This window comes from Psittacula echo (assembly GCF_963264785.1).
Source record: "Psittacula echo genome assembly, chromosome: 10".
Lineage (NCBI taxonomy): Eukaryota > Metazoa > Chordata > Aves > Psittaciformes > Psittacidae > Psittacula > Psittacula echo.
Window position 1 is genome coordinate 10,313,369 of NC_137741.1, and position 15,773 is coordinate 10,329,141.

Consider the following 15,773-nt stretch of genomic DNA (forward strand, 5'->3'; position numbering starts at 1 on the left):
TAACAACATCCGTGTTTATGTGCTGTGAGCAGCCCATAATCACAGTGATGTATAAAACATAGTCATCAGGTTTGGTTTATGTTGATGTATTGAATATTAATGGAAAAGTCACTTGCTGATAGTAGACTTGATGTAGTTTTAAAAGTCTCTTAAATTTTTACAGTACCTGGTAACAATCACTGCCCTGTTTGTGCAATGGCATATATACATTGGAAAGATTTAAACTGTTTATATCCACATGGCAAGCTTTGACACAGTGCTTCACCAGTTGCAGTTCTCAAACATATGTTAAGTATGTGAGGAGTGGAAATGGACCTTATCGTGCAAACATTCATGCAAATAGACCACTGTGTAACAGCCCTAGTACAGATAATGGAGAACAGGGCTCAGATTAGCTAACGGCTCAAACTAGCTAACAGCTCGGATTAACACGTCTGTTGTCCAAATGTGGACAAAATTAAGTACTGTAGAAATTTGAGGACCAGAAACACTATGTGCAAAGCGTATCAGAAAGAATATACTTAAAATACAATGGGAAATAATTCTGCAGTCTTAGTTACAAAAAATAAAATATGATACTTCTTTTTTTCTTCCATAGAATAATCATGGTAATCATGTTTCTGAAATTCCAGCCTACAAATTCAACACTATATAATATATTAAAGGAATGAGAGCAGCATGCATGTTCCATATATCTATATGATTTTGTATAATTATTTAAAAATTTGAATGATAAAAGTAATTTATTAATTCCAACCTTGTGAAAAAACATAGCGAGAGACCTATAATTATGAGATGGAAAATCAGAGAGTAAATTATCACTATGAAAATGCTTTTCTGTGTGAAATAAGCAAAGATACATACTGTGTATAAAAGAGTAGTTTATTCCCAAGAAAAAGACCCTTCAGTGTAGTTCTTCTTAAATTTCTTGTACAAATAAGAAATGTGTGTCCAGTGAAGTGCCCTTTTTGGTGTTTTATGATAGAGAATGAATAAGAATGAGATTCAACAATTTTTTGGGGGGTGGGAGGTTCCATTTGGGCTTTTTTTGTGTTAGTTTGTTTTTTCTTCTCCCAACAGCTCTAACAGTTTTCTAGTTTAAAAGTTATGGAGATGGTAGAAGTTACATGAGATATTCCAAAGGTTTATACCACTATGTCACTGAGGTGAGGTGGGAATTTTCTACTTTTAACCACATGAGGTGGAAATGGGTGTTGCCCCCTGGCTCCTGTGTAATACTAGTTGTAATGTTATATATTCATTATCTTATTTTTAGATGGTCTTTACCAAGATGTTTACAGATCTTCTCTAGCATACTCTATAGCACAATGTTGGCTTTTTAAAACAGTTACCTCAACTATGGTTTTTACCCAGTACTCTGAAAATTATTGCCCTCAGTAAAATCTGACACTGTAAGTCTTTGGTATCAAATAGCACGGTATGACAGCGAAACACAGCAAAGAAAAATGTTTGAATGACTTTTTATACAAACATTTTTTATAACTTGATATGTCCTAAATATTTTAAACTGTTTCTTAGTCTTAAAATCAACTTTGATATTATTCATACAGATGTGTTCAAAAATAGATAATTAGAGCTTTTGCCATGGTCAAAATACTGCTAGGTCCAGCTTCAGGGAGGTGAGGGAGAGGGGTACACGTGTAGTCCTGGAATTAAACACATGTCAGGTTTGTTCTTTTGTTGACCCCCAAACCTTTTAACTTGCACTGTTTGAAAAGCAAAGCGTAACATCATCTGAGCTTGGTTTTAAAAAGTAGCCAGGAATCCTGCATATATTGTGGCATCACCTAGCAACAGGATTATTTTATGACTTTGAAGTTGTGGCTGGAACCTGGTTCTGCTGTGCAGGCAGAACAAGTTGTCAGTGGAAATTTTAGCCATTTAGGGGCAACAAAATGTTTTACTCTCTATCTTTGCCTAGAAATTATGTGTATTTCTTAGTTGCTATGACTGAGAAAGCCCTGTAACTTTAATGCTGATCCATTTTAGTCACCCTGGTTCTTGTTTGTGTTTCTTCTTGGTGTGAAAACCATCTCCAGCAGTGGTTGCCTTTCTATTGGGTGCATAGATAAGTCATTGTTTTTCTGGATGTTGTTAAGGCCTCTTCCTTTCATTGTCTGTACTCGGCAGCGTCTCAGAAGAGTCACCAGAATTGCTTTCATCATTACCATGGCAATAAACTTTCCTACACAGCCTCGAGGGCCAAATCCAAAGGGTTGGAAATAGCGTGAAGGAACCTGCACAGAATAACATGAGGCATAAACTTTAAGATGATTTTTTTCTTCATAAAACTTGTGAAAATTATGATTGAAATTTGTAGTAGAAAAATTCTGAAAAACTTGTGGGAAGAATCTCCTAAGAGCAATTACTTCTTTCCCTTACAATGAACAATCCCTCCCATCCAGGTCAGATGAAAATAGAGACACACCTAGGAAAAGCATACCATTTGAAATGCTAAGATAGCAGTGACTGTAGGTTTAAGCAGTTGAATTCTCCCTGTGTGTTTCAATCTGTTCGTTCAGTGAACTACAGGGATTTTTTCCACAAGCTGTGAAATAGAGTAAAGCTTTTTGCTCTTTAACCCATATTAGAGTTCACTAAACATTTTTTTTCAGAAAATATTCATTACAAAGCCCATAAATATCTGAGAAACAGGCTGATGCCTTGTCTAAAGAGAATCATAAAGCCCTGAACCTACTACAGTTGTCATTGGAATGCTAGTGTTTCTGAGAATTAGTCATAAAATGTAATGGTGAAAATTTTATTTGATACCTGATAGAGAGTTAACACAAAATTATCTTCTGTCCTATCAACTAAAATGTGAAATGCAGGGTTCCCAGAACTGTTGAAGAATGCACAGCCAGTTTCTCCTCCTGTTGACATTGAGTAGATCAGTTATCCAAAGCAGCCAACAGCATAAATAGTACTGCTAATGATTTGCCAAGATAGTTGTTATGAGTAAGAAAAAGCAAGTCTGGCTATAAATTTTTTTCTTTATCTGTGTAGTTTTCTTTTAAAAAGTAAGATATTGGCTGTCTTCTGACTTCCTATTTAACCCAAGAATAAAGTAAAAAAGGTTGCTTTATATTAAATTGTCTAGAAAAGTGTCCCTTTTTTTCTCATTTTCAGCTTGAAAAATGTTCTCCCTTTAAAGTTTTTTCAAATAAAATGAGCTGTACTTTTAAAAAAATGATGGTTAAATACAAGTGTTTATAATACAGAGCAAGTACAGCAGCTGGCAGTACAGCACAATAGCAAATGCACAGCCTGGGAAAATGGAAAAATGTTTGGATTCTAACAATGCTCATCTTATCATAAATGATGGTGTGCGTTGTTATTCACTTAGAAAACTGTGTGAAAATTGTGCCTGCCAGAATAATAGTGTGGCAAACAGAATGCATCAAGTCAGATAGAAAATGTGTGGTTAAACATTTGGTCAAGGGGAAATATTTTTAGAAGCAAAATGTACTTATGAAATGAACAGGAAATCCATTTTGAAAGAAATACTTACAATGAAAATAATGGGTAGCAAAATGGAAACAGTTCACAGTGAGTAGTTATTTCAATGAACTTACTCTTTTCTTGAATTTTCTACTATGACTTTGTTCTTGATTTGTTGTTTTCAATACTGAGTGCAGAGTTTGCTATGGGTAATCACACAGGAGTTTAGAAAAATTAACCAGGTTGTTTAGTGCTCATTTCTGTGTGTGGCATACATGGTACTCCAAGATGTCTGATAGCATTACATATAGGTAAAAAAATTCACATGTTGCTTTTGATACCAGATTCGGTAATGTAGACTAAAGAAAATTCTCATTCTTTGGGGAGTTATATTCTAACTTAAATTGGAATGCTGATCTGAACTGGGACTGAGTTACTCAACATCTGCAGTGCTGAGCTGGTTCAAATTTAGTATTTTAATTTTGGTCTATATGTTTAATTTTATTTAGGATTTAAAACAAATGGGTGCTAGATTTTCACTCTCAAGAATTACTATACTGCTTCATCTCTCCAGAGAATCCTTACATGGCCTCAGTGTTTTGTGCTACTTGTATGGCTCTAGCTCCCCAAAACCTCTTTATTTTGTCTAGTGTCAGGGGATATAATGGGAACTATGTGCTTCTTTGACAAATTTAATCAGAAATTTAAATTAAAATTAAGATGTTTGGGAAAACTTTGGTTTTGATTTCATAACTATTTTTCAATTAAAATATATTTTGATAGGAAAAAATTGGCCCAGCTTCATAAATAATGATTTACAGCTAAAGAGGCACTTAGACGAAGGCAAAGCAGTCTTATGGTCACAAAGTTCCTGATCAAAATAAGAGAAAGAGACATTATCAATAGATAATACCCAATTTTCTGTAAGAAATAAGATAGGAAACTTACATTTTTCTCAAAATTTTCAAGAGAAAACTCATTTGGCTTTGGGAAGAATTCAAGCTTATGCATGCGTCCAATATTGAGAATAATGTTTGTCCCCTTTTTCACAGGATAGCCATCAATTACATCATCTTGTAAAGCTTTTCGCATGATCAAGTCCACAACTGGCTGGTACCTCATGCTCTCATAAATGAAATTCTCCACAATTTTTAAGTTTGGCATGTCATCACTCTGTATGTCTCTGTCACCTTGTGGAAGAAAACAGGTGGCGAAGAATTTGGTTAGGAATTTAATAGCTTCATTGTACAACTACAAAACTTTTTTGGAAAGTTCTCAGGTCCTGAATGGTATGAAGGATCCAACAGGTTCTAATAAGTTTTATGTAGTCTTACATGTTTTGGAAATCTGGTATATTGTTCATCAGCGTAAACCCTAGTTCATTAATTTATTACCTTCTCACCTTCTTAAGACCAGTCTTTGTTTTGCTTTCTTGTCAGTGACAAAAGTCTTTCCCTGACTTTCGTATGACTGAGAACAAGACACAACAAAGGAAACTCCTGAGAGCTGACAGCAAACAGAATCTGGGAATACTCTGCAGATAGGAAAGAACTGTATGGGGACCTTAGATTTTCACCATGTGGTTGAGTTTGGCTGAATATACAGCAAGGTCCTACTGTGGACTATTTCAGTTACCCTGAGTAATTTCTCCCAGCTTGGTGCCATCAGCACAGTGTCAGTGCCACAATGGACTGCTAGTGGGAGCCTTACCTTAAGTTTCAAGCCACAAGCAGTTAAAGAACTACAGGGAAGTTTATCTACAGCAATAGATTTCCAACATAAAAGGCAGCTTTACTACCTCAGTTGTTTGTTTTTTTTTTTTTTTTTGTTTTTTTTTTTTGTTTTTTTTTTTGTTTTTTTTTTTTTTGTTTTTTTTTTTTTTTTGCTTAAGGAAAAAGAACAATATGCTACTGCCTTAGAGATCAAAGCTATCAAAAGGAAATAGGAAAGATGTATACTTAACTCTCATGAGGACAATAAAATAAGGCTTATTAAAAGCACCTTGTAAAAAGAGTAAAGGAGTTATACATTTTTCAGTGTTTAACTGACCAGAAGTAACTCTTGAATAAGAATGGATGAAATTAGATTCTATATTACTCCAGTGCAGGCTTTGAATGAAGTCTAGAGAAGGGGAAGAATCAAAATTTGGAATATCTTGTGTTTTGAATGGTAAATAATTAGTACTTGGAAGAGACCAGTTTGCTATACAAATGGATGACAGCAGAATATAATTTATAATTTTAATTTTCTGTAATCTTTCCCTTCTGCAGTCATAGTGAAACATTAGGTAGGTTCTGGACATATGCAGAGAAATATTGGTGAAGTACTTGAAATTAGTGTCCCCTTTTGCTATTTCAAGGTAAATAGAAAATTTCAACTAAACCTATTGAGCTGAAACTTATGAGCACTGATTTTCTGTGCTGTCACTGAGGAGTAAATATAGCACATTCTTTCTAATAGATTGTCAGTTGTGATGATTCCTATTTGAAATTATCTAGTAAATTCTCATTTCCTTTCCTTTGACTTTGAATAAAATCTGTTGCATAAAATCTTAGTTCATGTATTTTACAGCATATGCTTCTGATAAAAGAAAGCAGAATTTTCAGCCTTTGAATACTCAACTCACTACTGAAGCAAAATTATATTCCCACATCATTGACTTTGCATTTCCTGCTTACCCATAACAGTTTCAATTTCTCTCATCATCTCCTCTTCCACTGTGGGGTGCTCTGCAATCAGTATTAGCATAAAGAAGAGAGTCACAGACAGAGTATCAGGAGCAGCAATCATCATCTCCAGCACACACTGGTTCACATTCTCAGCAGTCAGATCCCCTCTGTTCTGAAAAAAATTGGAAATTTTGGAGAAAACATGGATTGCTGACCTCTGATGCCAACAAAGGTCCTATAGGAATAGAATGGGAAGGATCTAGAGTCTCTGTTTTAAGCAAAGTAAAAATCCTTACAGTCTATCTCACATTCATTAATTTTTTTTCTTTTTCTATTTCAGAAAAACAGAAACCTCATGTTTTGCTGGGTGTGTATTATCTTATTGAAGACAAGAGTTTGCTTTTAGCTTGTATTCTTACTGATTTATTGCCTTTCCTCACAGAGTTGGTGAGCTGTCGGAGGTTATACAAGATAGGATTTACATAGCATTTAAAGCCTTTGCAACAAAATGCAATAAATCAAGATAAAATACAAGGGTTAGAGAAAGAGTGGAGGACATTCAGGGATGGATGCAAGAGTTTTAAGAATGTTGTTTAAGCCATGAAAAAAAAAAGAGAAAAGCACCTGTTCCCAAAAATGTAAGTATTCAATGTTTGAATCACTGTTAGGGACTCTACAGAACCAGCTAATTTCTGTATCCCTTTATGAAGACATGACTTTCAGATAGACACATACGGTTTAAGTGTCAAAGCCTGTGTTGTTATTGCCAGGAATGTCACAAAAATCAAAGTTAACCATATTTTGAGTACTTTGCCAATACCTGTGCAAAAATCAACTGGGACGCAAAATCCATGTGTTCATCCAGCTTTTCAACAGTGGAAAGCATTTGTCGTTTCTGTTCTATTAAGATTTCCATTGCTCCTTTCAGATCCTTGCTGAAAACAGATGAAATCCAACATATTGATAAATATCTGCAGACTTCTAGTGTGCACTAGGGTATGACCAGAAACATAGAGATTATACCAAGGAAAATATCTAAGGATGGCAGAAATGAAATATTCTGAAGAGTGGCTATGTGGCTCTCTGAAAAAGGAATAGTACTAAGGGAAGATGTATCTTCATCTTCTTATTAAATAATTGCTTAGTAGTTTGGGCTAGAATCTTTTTATAGGATAGGCTGAAAAGGATGAAGATATGTCTGTATATGCTATTAATGGAGATTTTAAAGATTTATAAACATTTCCAAAGAATTTGTTTATTTCCTTCTGTTTTATACTGTAGTTTATCAGCTAATAAAATGAACTTAAAGAACATGAGGAATAATTGTTAGAAAAATTGGACAATCTTGAAAGTAGGGTTGATCCAAATTTTTCATATTTAAATAACACCGTGACAACAGTTTTTATTTCAAAGGTGAAAACAAAGCAATGTCCAACAGTTTTTTATAACTGGGATTTTCAGTTAGCAACAGATGTGTAAGCAATGCTTTTTAAAAAGTATTTTGAAAAGTTTTTGAATTAAATCCTCAGGCCTTCCATTTGAGCTTGTTTTTGTTGGGATAGAAAAATTTACTGGCTTTGAAGGGGTAAATACATTTAAAACCTTAAACCCGGTAAAGTTGCTATTATCTCTAACATCTTCTATGTATTAGAAATAGCAAGTAGTTCTTTTTGCAAACTTTATCAGAAGAATGTCAGAAGTCATTATGCCCTGAAGTTATTTTTTGTATTGTATTAAGTCTAGTGATCTTTATAATTTTTATGCAATAGAAATTTATGAATAAACTCATTTTAATAGGATTGCTCTTGAAACATCAATATTTGCCTGCAGGGGCTTCTAGTAACAACTGGGCCACCACAGTTAGCTATTATTAGAATCACAGGGTAAAGCACTAATTAGTGCCATAATAAAACTAAGAAGCGAATGTTAGGGAAGCAAAATCTTGTGTCTAGCTGGTAAGAGTTGTCAGTTATTTTAAACGAACCTCCATCTTTCCTTTGAAGACTTTATGTTATATAGCACTATCAAAACAATTTATTACGCATGCTTTATAAGTAGTAGTTTCTCTCACTAGATGGAATCCAAATCCAAAATGAACAAACTGGTTGCCAGCTCTTTTTATAGCCAGTCCTCTTTTGGCAGAAGGCAGAGAATGGGGTCATAAAAATAGAATATGCATTTTGTAGTTTTGAAAATAGTAAGATGGCAAAATGTATTTGTTCCTTACTTAGGATTCAAAAAACCCCTTGAAATGGGTTATCATGCTGAGTACCAAGTTTTAACTGAAAAATGAGTGGTTGGCTCAAAAATCAATGCTGGGAGAACCAATATATAGAATTATGTTCAGTGATGAACAATTCTGGGACACAGTCATGAACATAGAAGGTTTTCTTGTTTGGATGAGCTGTAGCTTATTATTTGACCATCTTTAACTCAATGGCAAATGGTAACTTCACACCATATCACGGCTTTTCAATGTCTGTTTGAACTTAGCCAGTGGTTTCAATTTAATTTCCCATTTGAGCTGGTATTAACTAATATTTCGGTGAGTAAAATAGGGCTAAATAGACAACAGCCTTAACTTGTCCCCTAAGATAGCACATTTAGCATTGTGGCAAATCTTGTTCTGATCCTATCTTAGGTCTGCAGACAGAGGACTTCCTCCAGCCACCTTTGCAAGTTTTATAATTTATTTTCAAAAAGTCAGAGGAAAACATCAAGGAAAATCTTTGTAGAAAGAAAGAATCCCATGCAAATGATCTGTAAAACTGCTGATACTTACGCTGCCTCTTCATATTTCTTGCACAGCCAAGAAATCTTAAAAAAGAAGTCGGGCTTTAATAGAAGTGCTTGCCAAGCATCAAAGTAGTTTTGAATCTTGAGGACAATGGCACTTTCTGAAAAGAAATGTTAACAAAAAGCAGTATAAAATACAAGCCTCAATAGTCAAATATCAAAATGCTTAAAAAAAAAAGAATAAAAAATAAAATTAATAAGGTCCTGTTCCCTACTCATGGGGATTTGATAAAAGGTTGTTTTTAATGGTGGTAGAGAGTACTAGGAAACATTTGTAGCACACTGTAGAAAAAGTATAGATCTTTGTAAAACTTTTTGATAGCTAGTTTAAAGGAGACAGTGGTATGTCAACCAAAGCCAAATGCCCTCCCACAAGGGAGCAGAAGCAGAACTCTTACAGCATGTTGAAATGGGGTAATTAAACATCACAATAATGTTATTTCTGTCACATGGTTTTGAGGACGAAGAAATCATAGAAGACATAAATTGTCAGGCAAACTTTTCAAGGAAATAATTTAGTTTGATGGAAAGACTTCCTATTCTTACATGCATATAATACTGGTATTGCACCAATTCAGTGCATAAAAAAACTTCTCTAAATGGTAGTATTTAAGGTGAGTGTCACAAGTTAATGTATATTTTTATTAATATAAAATTCTTTCTATAACTAAAATGACTCATTTATTTCAATTAATAATATGGTGATATTGAAGTCTGTTCTTGCTCTGTTTTCTGGAATGAAACTGGTGAGTGATGTCAGTGAGTTTTCCTTGGACATGCATTTTAGAGCCACCATAAAGTATAAAAATAGAGCTGTTGGTACCATCCAAAGGAATCCCAAGAAAAAGCTTGTTAGATGTGTCAAGCATGATCCGTCTCATAAGATTCAACACATTGATGTTTCCTACTTCAGTGGTTACTTCCTCTAATTTGTCCAGGTGATTAATTGTTGATTCAACACAAATTGCTATCATGCGCACAAGACCAGGACCAGATAGAGCTGAAATACATGTGCAAAATGATCAAAAGATTGGTTAACTTTTGAACCTTCTTTATAATTAATCAATTGGTGATAAAGGTGTCAATACAATGTAAAACATTATCATGTGAATGACTGATTTAAAATCGTTTTGAAACCCTGTGATTTATCATATTTTGAAAGAAAAATGTAAGTATTTTGAGTTAAAATGGCAATGAACCTGAAGTCCAAACATGCCTTGCATTGAGCTACTTCATCTCACAAATGTAATGCTAGGTCCACACCACATTAAGGGAAGATATTTGCTTCAAGAACATTTTCCAATATATGTTGAGAAGGATTGGATGTTTGTAACTGAGAAGAGAGGAGGTCTGTTCTGTGAATAGAAAGGACTGGTAGTTCTAGGAATAAGTAGAAAAATAAATAAATGAAAAAATTCAAGTCATCTTCAACCAGTACAAAGTTGCTGGTATTTTTCAATAGCAAAATCAAACAGAAAGGCCAAGTTTCATGGAGGACCAAAGGTATATCAATAAAATAATATAGAAAATTTATACCAACAGATAATTGATTTCTTCTAGGTGTGGCTTTATTTTCAGATTCTGGAATCACTGTCAGAAACTACTGCAGTCTCTCAGCTTGTGAGAATCTTTTCTGAACTGTGCAGCTTGCAGTGCAAGCGTGGCAGTTAGGAAAGAAATAGTTCTAACTAGTTGCTGAAAATCTTCAGTCTGTGGACAAGAGGAGTTAATGCAAATTCCTATTTGGTTTCAACTTAGTGATGTTAATTAATTCTTTTTCTCTGTTACTACATTGATTCCTAGTATATTAAAGGATTAATAAATAGATTTCCTGTGAACTCTTCTAAATTAGTTTTGTAATGAAAGCTTTTTTATTTTTTTCCCAGTTAGAACTGAAGCTAGAGCTGGGATAGGAACACCCAACTCTATTTATGGAAGTGCCAGTTGAACTAATACACGTGCTGGACTTGAAATGTAAAACATTTAAAACCACAGCTTGTAGGTACCATTAAATTGGATGAGATTAAAAATCTGTGAAACTACTTCAGGAGCATTTCAAATAGCGCACCAAGCAGGATAAGTGTGAAAGAAGGTGCAATAAAATAATTTATGGGATATACAAAGAGAACTGATTTCTGTAATTTAAGTTTGCAAACGACAAAAAGCATTTCAGAAGAGATAGTGATGCAGTGAATTAATGCACACTGATTTACCTTTGGTGAAAAAGGGTCGAATTTCTTTCCAGTGTGCTGGGTTGTTATTGAATATGATCCCGTTTTCATACATGCCAATGCATTGTAATCCAAGCTTGCTCCCAAATCGAGAAACATAATGCCAGTGTTTCATTACATGGAACACACTTGAGGATCTAGGAAAGAAACAGAGGGAGAAAAAAGCCCAAACCAAAAATACTGCTTCATAGATTGTACACAGACCTTTCCTACTGTCATTCTATAGCTCTGAAGTAGACTTGCAATCTTAATTTAGTAGGACACATAATGCTTGACCTTAATTGTTGTTCCTTTTACGTAATTAAGAATCTTACTGAGAAATGCCTTCAGATTGTATATAAAGCAATAATGTATTCTGTTCAGATTTAAAACTATTTTTAAGTTAAAATGCAAATGGTTTAAAAAATATTTTAATCTAAATAGTGTGTATACATAGAAATACATAGATATGATGTATTCAATGACCAATGTCACATATTTCAGAAGATAAGGTGTAAGTATTTGACAGTTGCTATTTTCATTATGATGTATATTAAATTACAGCTATTTTTTTATAGCTATTTGGTCATTCTCAGACACATACAGAAAGTATAAATATATATGTACAATTTAAATATGCAGCATCACAATATGATTATATATGTGGGATAAATATTCCTAGACATGTTAGAGAAATCAGTGATATGTGCCTTTCTTTTTACAGTTGACTAGGTTTATTCACGCATGCTGGCAAAAAGATTGTGACCAGCTTTATTGCTTTAGGATACAATTTCTTTTAGAGGGAGATAGCATCTTAGAATCATTGACATAGTAAAAACCTGATCAAATGAAATCCAAGAAAAAGAAAGAAGAACAGAATAGAGACTGAAATGAAACAATACCCTACTTTCTTTACCATGTAGCATATTCTATGGATCAAATCCCAGGCCTCTTACATGGGTTTAATTTATTTTTTCAGTCAAGCAGTGTACATAGGACTTTGCTATTGACTTGGGCAGTGCTGGGGTTTTACCCTAGTTTTGCACAGCTAGAGGTAAAGTTAATCTTAAAGGCTTTTTGCACATTCAGGGACATCATCCATATTTTAATGAACATGAGAAGATGATGTTGAATTATGACATCTGTGCTGAGGAATGAAAAGGTGCAGGATGCTCATTTTGCTTCCCGCTATTCAACACATCTACATAGAAGATGCAAAATAATGTTTTAAGGGAGGATTTTGACATATGACCTTGTATAAGCATATCTTCCTTACGAAACTATTTAATTAAGTCTTCCAAAAGACATCTGCTGTAACTAAGACTGCAAGTCCTTTTCTCTGTGCATTAGTATCTCAGTATGATTAGATTTCATGGTCAAAGTTCAGATGGCATTGAGGAAAATAGTACACTTCTACAAAATTCTGGTTTAGTTTTGTGGTGCATTAGTTGATATTTGCAATACTTGTGTAGAATAAGAATGTAAATAGCTTTCTTGTCATGTTTACCTCATTTTACTTAGATAAAACCAGAGATGAAGCTGACTTGCTTCACATGGCAAATCCTGTGTTAGTCCTCTGTACTATGGTGTCTTTCAAAAGCTTTTGCATAATGAAAGCTGAGTACAGATTGATTGACATTGCTAATAAAAAGTTTGTGATTCTTCACCAGTTACACATGGTAATAATTTTTAATTTTTTGGGTGTGTTTTTCTTTTTCATGGCATAGCTCATATGCACCCAGAAGATCCAGTGTAAAAATAAAGCAACTGCTCACTACAGCTAATAAAATGACAGACTGCAGTTACATTTAATACTGAGTATAATTGAAGTCTATGAGTAATCCTATTAATTGGGTGGAACTGCTTATAATCCTATAACGTTGCATTTGTTTAATTAACTTGCTGAATTGGAGCCATGATCTTCAAGCATTATTCCCATTTTAAGGAGAAATTTAAGAATCCAGGAAACTAAAATTTGGCTTAATCCTGCATTGCATCACTCTAGGTTCCTGTATAATACATAATCCTAATGTTAAATGGAATAATAAAAGAGATGGTAAACATTTCTTATGATTGAGCCACAGTGTTTAATCTTCCTTTCCACAAAGAAAATGAGAGAATTCCCATAGAATTCAATTCAATTTTAATTTAGGAAAAAAGTAGCAAAGAGGGTGTAAAAATATGAAAAGCTCTTCATATTATTAACGATAGAAAATAGGGATTTACTTGCTAATTATAAATGTTTCTTCACCGCTGATCCAAACTCTCACAAATTCTCCATATGTCTTATTGTAGTAGTTGCAGGCATTACCTACTCCCATCCAAAGAAATCTCCCATGTGAAATGAGGGGACCGATTCCCATACAGTATCCTGGCCCTAAGAAATAAGGTAAGAAAAGTTTGGTCTGAGCAGTAGTCACTGACAAGAATAAACCTCTGAGCATCACCCATGAATGAAAGGAGCTTTTAGACATGACAGTCAAGGCCTGCATTGGAGAAACTTGCCCCTGCATTGTACATACAACTAATGACTTTCATTACTTCGTACAATTTCAAACTGCTGCTTTGAGATTGCTTATGTTTTGTTTCATGGTTACATATTAGAAAGAAGATATGATCTAGAAAAATCGCATATGGTTTCTAATTTTTTATTTTAACAAATCCTTAACTTTTGAAGAGTTTTAGCATATTGAGCGATGTTTGGAGGGGATCTTCTCTCAGAACTTTGTTCAGTTACCTCTGAATTGATTTAGGATTATTCTTGTCAAACACCTTTGTGAGATGTGTACACTGCTCTCATTCATGGAGTATGTAATTGCATTGAATCTAATGAAATATAGGCTGAATCAGTAAGGTCTACCACAGACGCCCCACGTTAGAGAAGAGGCCCTCAGAAAAGGAAAACATTTGATGTTTTCTGTTCTTTAGGGTCTTTGATGGCAAATACGGAGAGAAAAATTTATAATCTTCTAAAATCTGAGCAATTTCCTAGATAATAGTTTGTGTCTAGTAAAGACAGTTTAGAAAGCTTTAAACTTAGTGTGTAAAAATTAGTTTATAATGCACATGAAAATATGAACATCTAGAATCTGTAAAATGGTATAGTATCTTTCTAGCACATACATAATAAATCAGAAAACTGAATATCATATACTTACATAGCTAAGCCAGGTTTATTATGGAGGTTCTGAGGTTAGAGTGAGCCTGATTTATTAATTATTTGAAAAACTGTATTATTGAAACTGACTCTTAGTAAATTTTGTTGGTATGCAGTCATTACTCAGCATTACTTCCCACTTAAATTTGAGAAACAAAAAAGGTAATTTACCTGGTATTGATGAAGTTTCTTCATGATTCCATATTAGAAACAGAAAACACATGAGAATGAGTACGGGAACTGTGGCCACTGTCATCGTATCTGGTACGAGGCTCGTGATGTTGTAGTGCATTGGATTCAGAGTTTCCAGTACCATCTTTTCCAGGAGATCCTGCTTTTCTTTAGGGAGAGAGAAAGGGGAAAGAGGCAGAGTTTGTCGAAGCTTTCTATTTTCAAAGATAGATTCAGCTTTAGTTGGTACCTCTCAACCCCTTTGTAGGTCTTGTAAATGAGCAAATTAGCACTTGAGGTAGCCTCATTTTATACTGAGAGTGATGACTGCCGCCTGGACTGCTTGCCAGGACAAGATGCGTCACAAGTCAAAACAGACATGCAGCAGAGACACTCTTTTTGTTTGGACATAACAAAGCTTTCCTGACCTTGGTGTTGAAGCATAGTTTTGGATACTTTGGCTGACAGATCTCTTATCTCTGATACTGACTCAGCTGGCCAATACTGAGGTTTACTCCTTGAAATTTTGAACCAAAACACAAGAAATTAAGCTTTTAGCACGTGTGGAAGCCTTGAATGAGTTAATTCGCAAGCTTTTGTCTCTGTTAGCTTTTTTTCCTTCCTGCGTGCCTGTAGTGTCAGAGTCCTTGAATTTTCAGACTGACTACAGTAGTTTTTTATGATGCACATAAAGAGTACCTCAGGTTTTTGTTTGAAACAATGTGTTATGGTGGTGAGGATTTTGTTTGGTTGTTTGTGGGGTTTTTTGTAATTGTCAACCTTTGTATATAATGTATTGTATTGCTTTATGGTTCTGCCAAATAATTTGAAAAATATAGTGTATGCCATGAAAAAAAACACCCAAACCCAGGAAAACCCCCCAAAAAACCAGGATCATGGAATGTCTGGTACCATATTTTTCGTGAGGCAGTAACCAGCACTTGGCACAGGATAAAAAAACCCCAAGCAAATGGACAGGCTTGTTAATGCAGGAGTAGAAGGATTCCTTCAAAGTTGTTTTGTGTGTTTTTGACTTAAATCATAAAATATGAGAGATGACTGTACCTGAGAAGGAAGATGTTATTTTATCAATGATACCTCACATAGAATTATAGAATAGTTAGGGTTGGAAGGGACCTTAAGATCATCTGGTTCCAACCCCCCTGCCATGGTCAGGGACACCTCACACTAAGCCATGCCACCTAAGGCTTTGTCCAACTTGGCCTTGAACATTGCCGGGGATGCAGCATTCACAACTTCTCTGGGCAACCCATTCCAGTGCCTCACCACCCTCACAGTAAAGAATTT

The 15,773-nt window shown here is 34.6% G+C and overlaps 1 protein-coding gene across 1 annotated transcript; it reads right to left on the reverse strand.

Moving 5' to 3' along the window:
* Nucleotides 1-2,006: 2,006 nt before the first annotated feature.
* CYP19A1 (cytochrome P450 family 19 subfamily A member 1) lies at nt 2,007-14,610 on the reverse strand (the record flags this gene model as incomplete). Its single annotated transcript, XM_080626483.1, has 9 exons — nt 2,007-2,258; nt 4,411-4,652; nt 6,141-6,303; nt 6,952-7,066; nt 8,914-9,028; nt 9,751-9,927; nt 11,141-11,295; nt 13,364-13,514; nt 14,466-14,610. The coding sequence occupies 9 exons, from the start codon at nt 14,608-14,610 to the stop codon at nt 2,007-2,009; spliced, it is 1,515 nt and encodes a 504-aa protein (XP_080482609.1).
* Nucleotides 14,611-15,773: the final 1,163 nt, after the last annotated feature.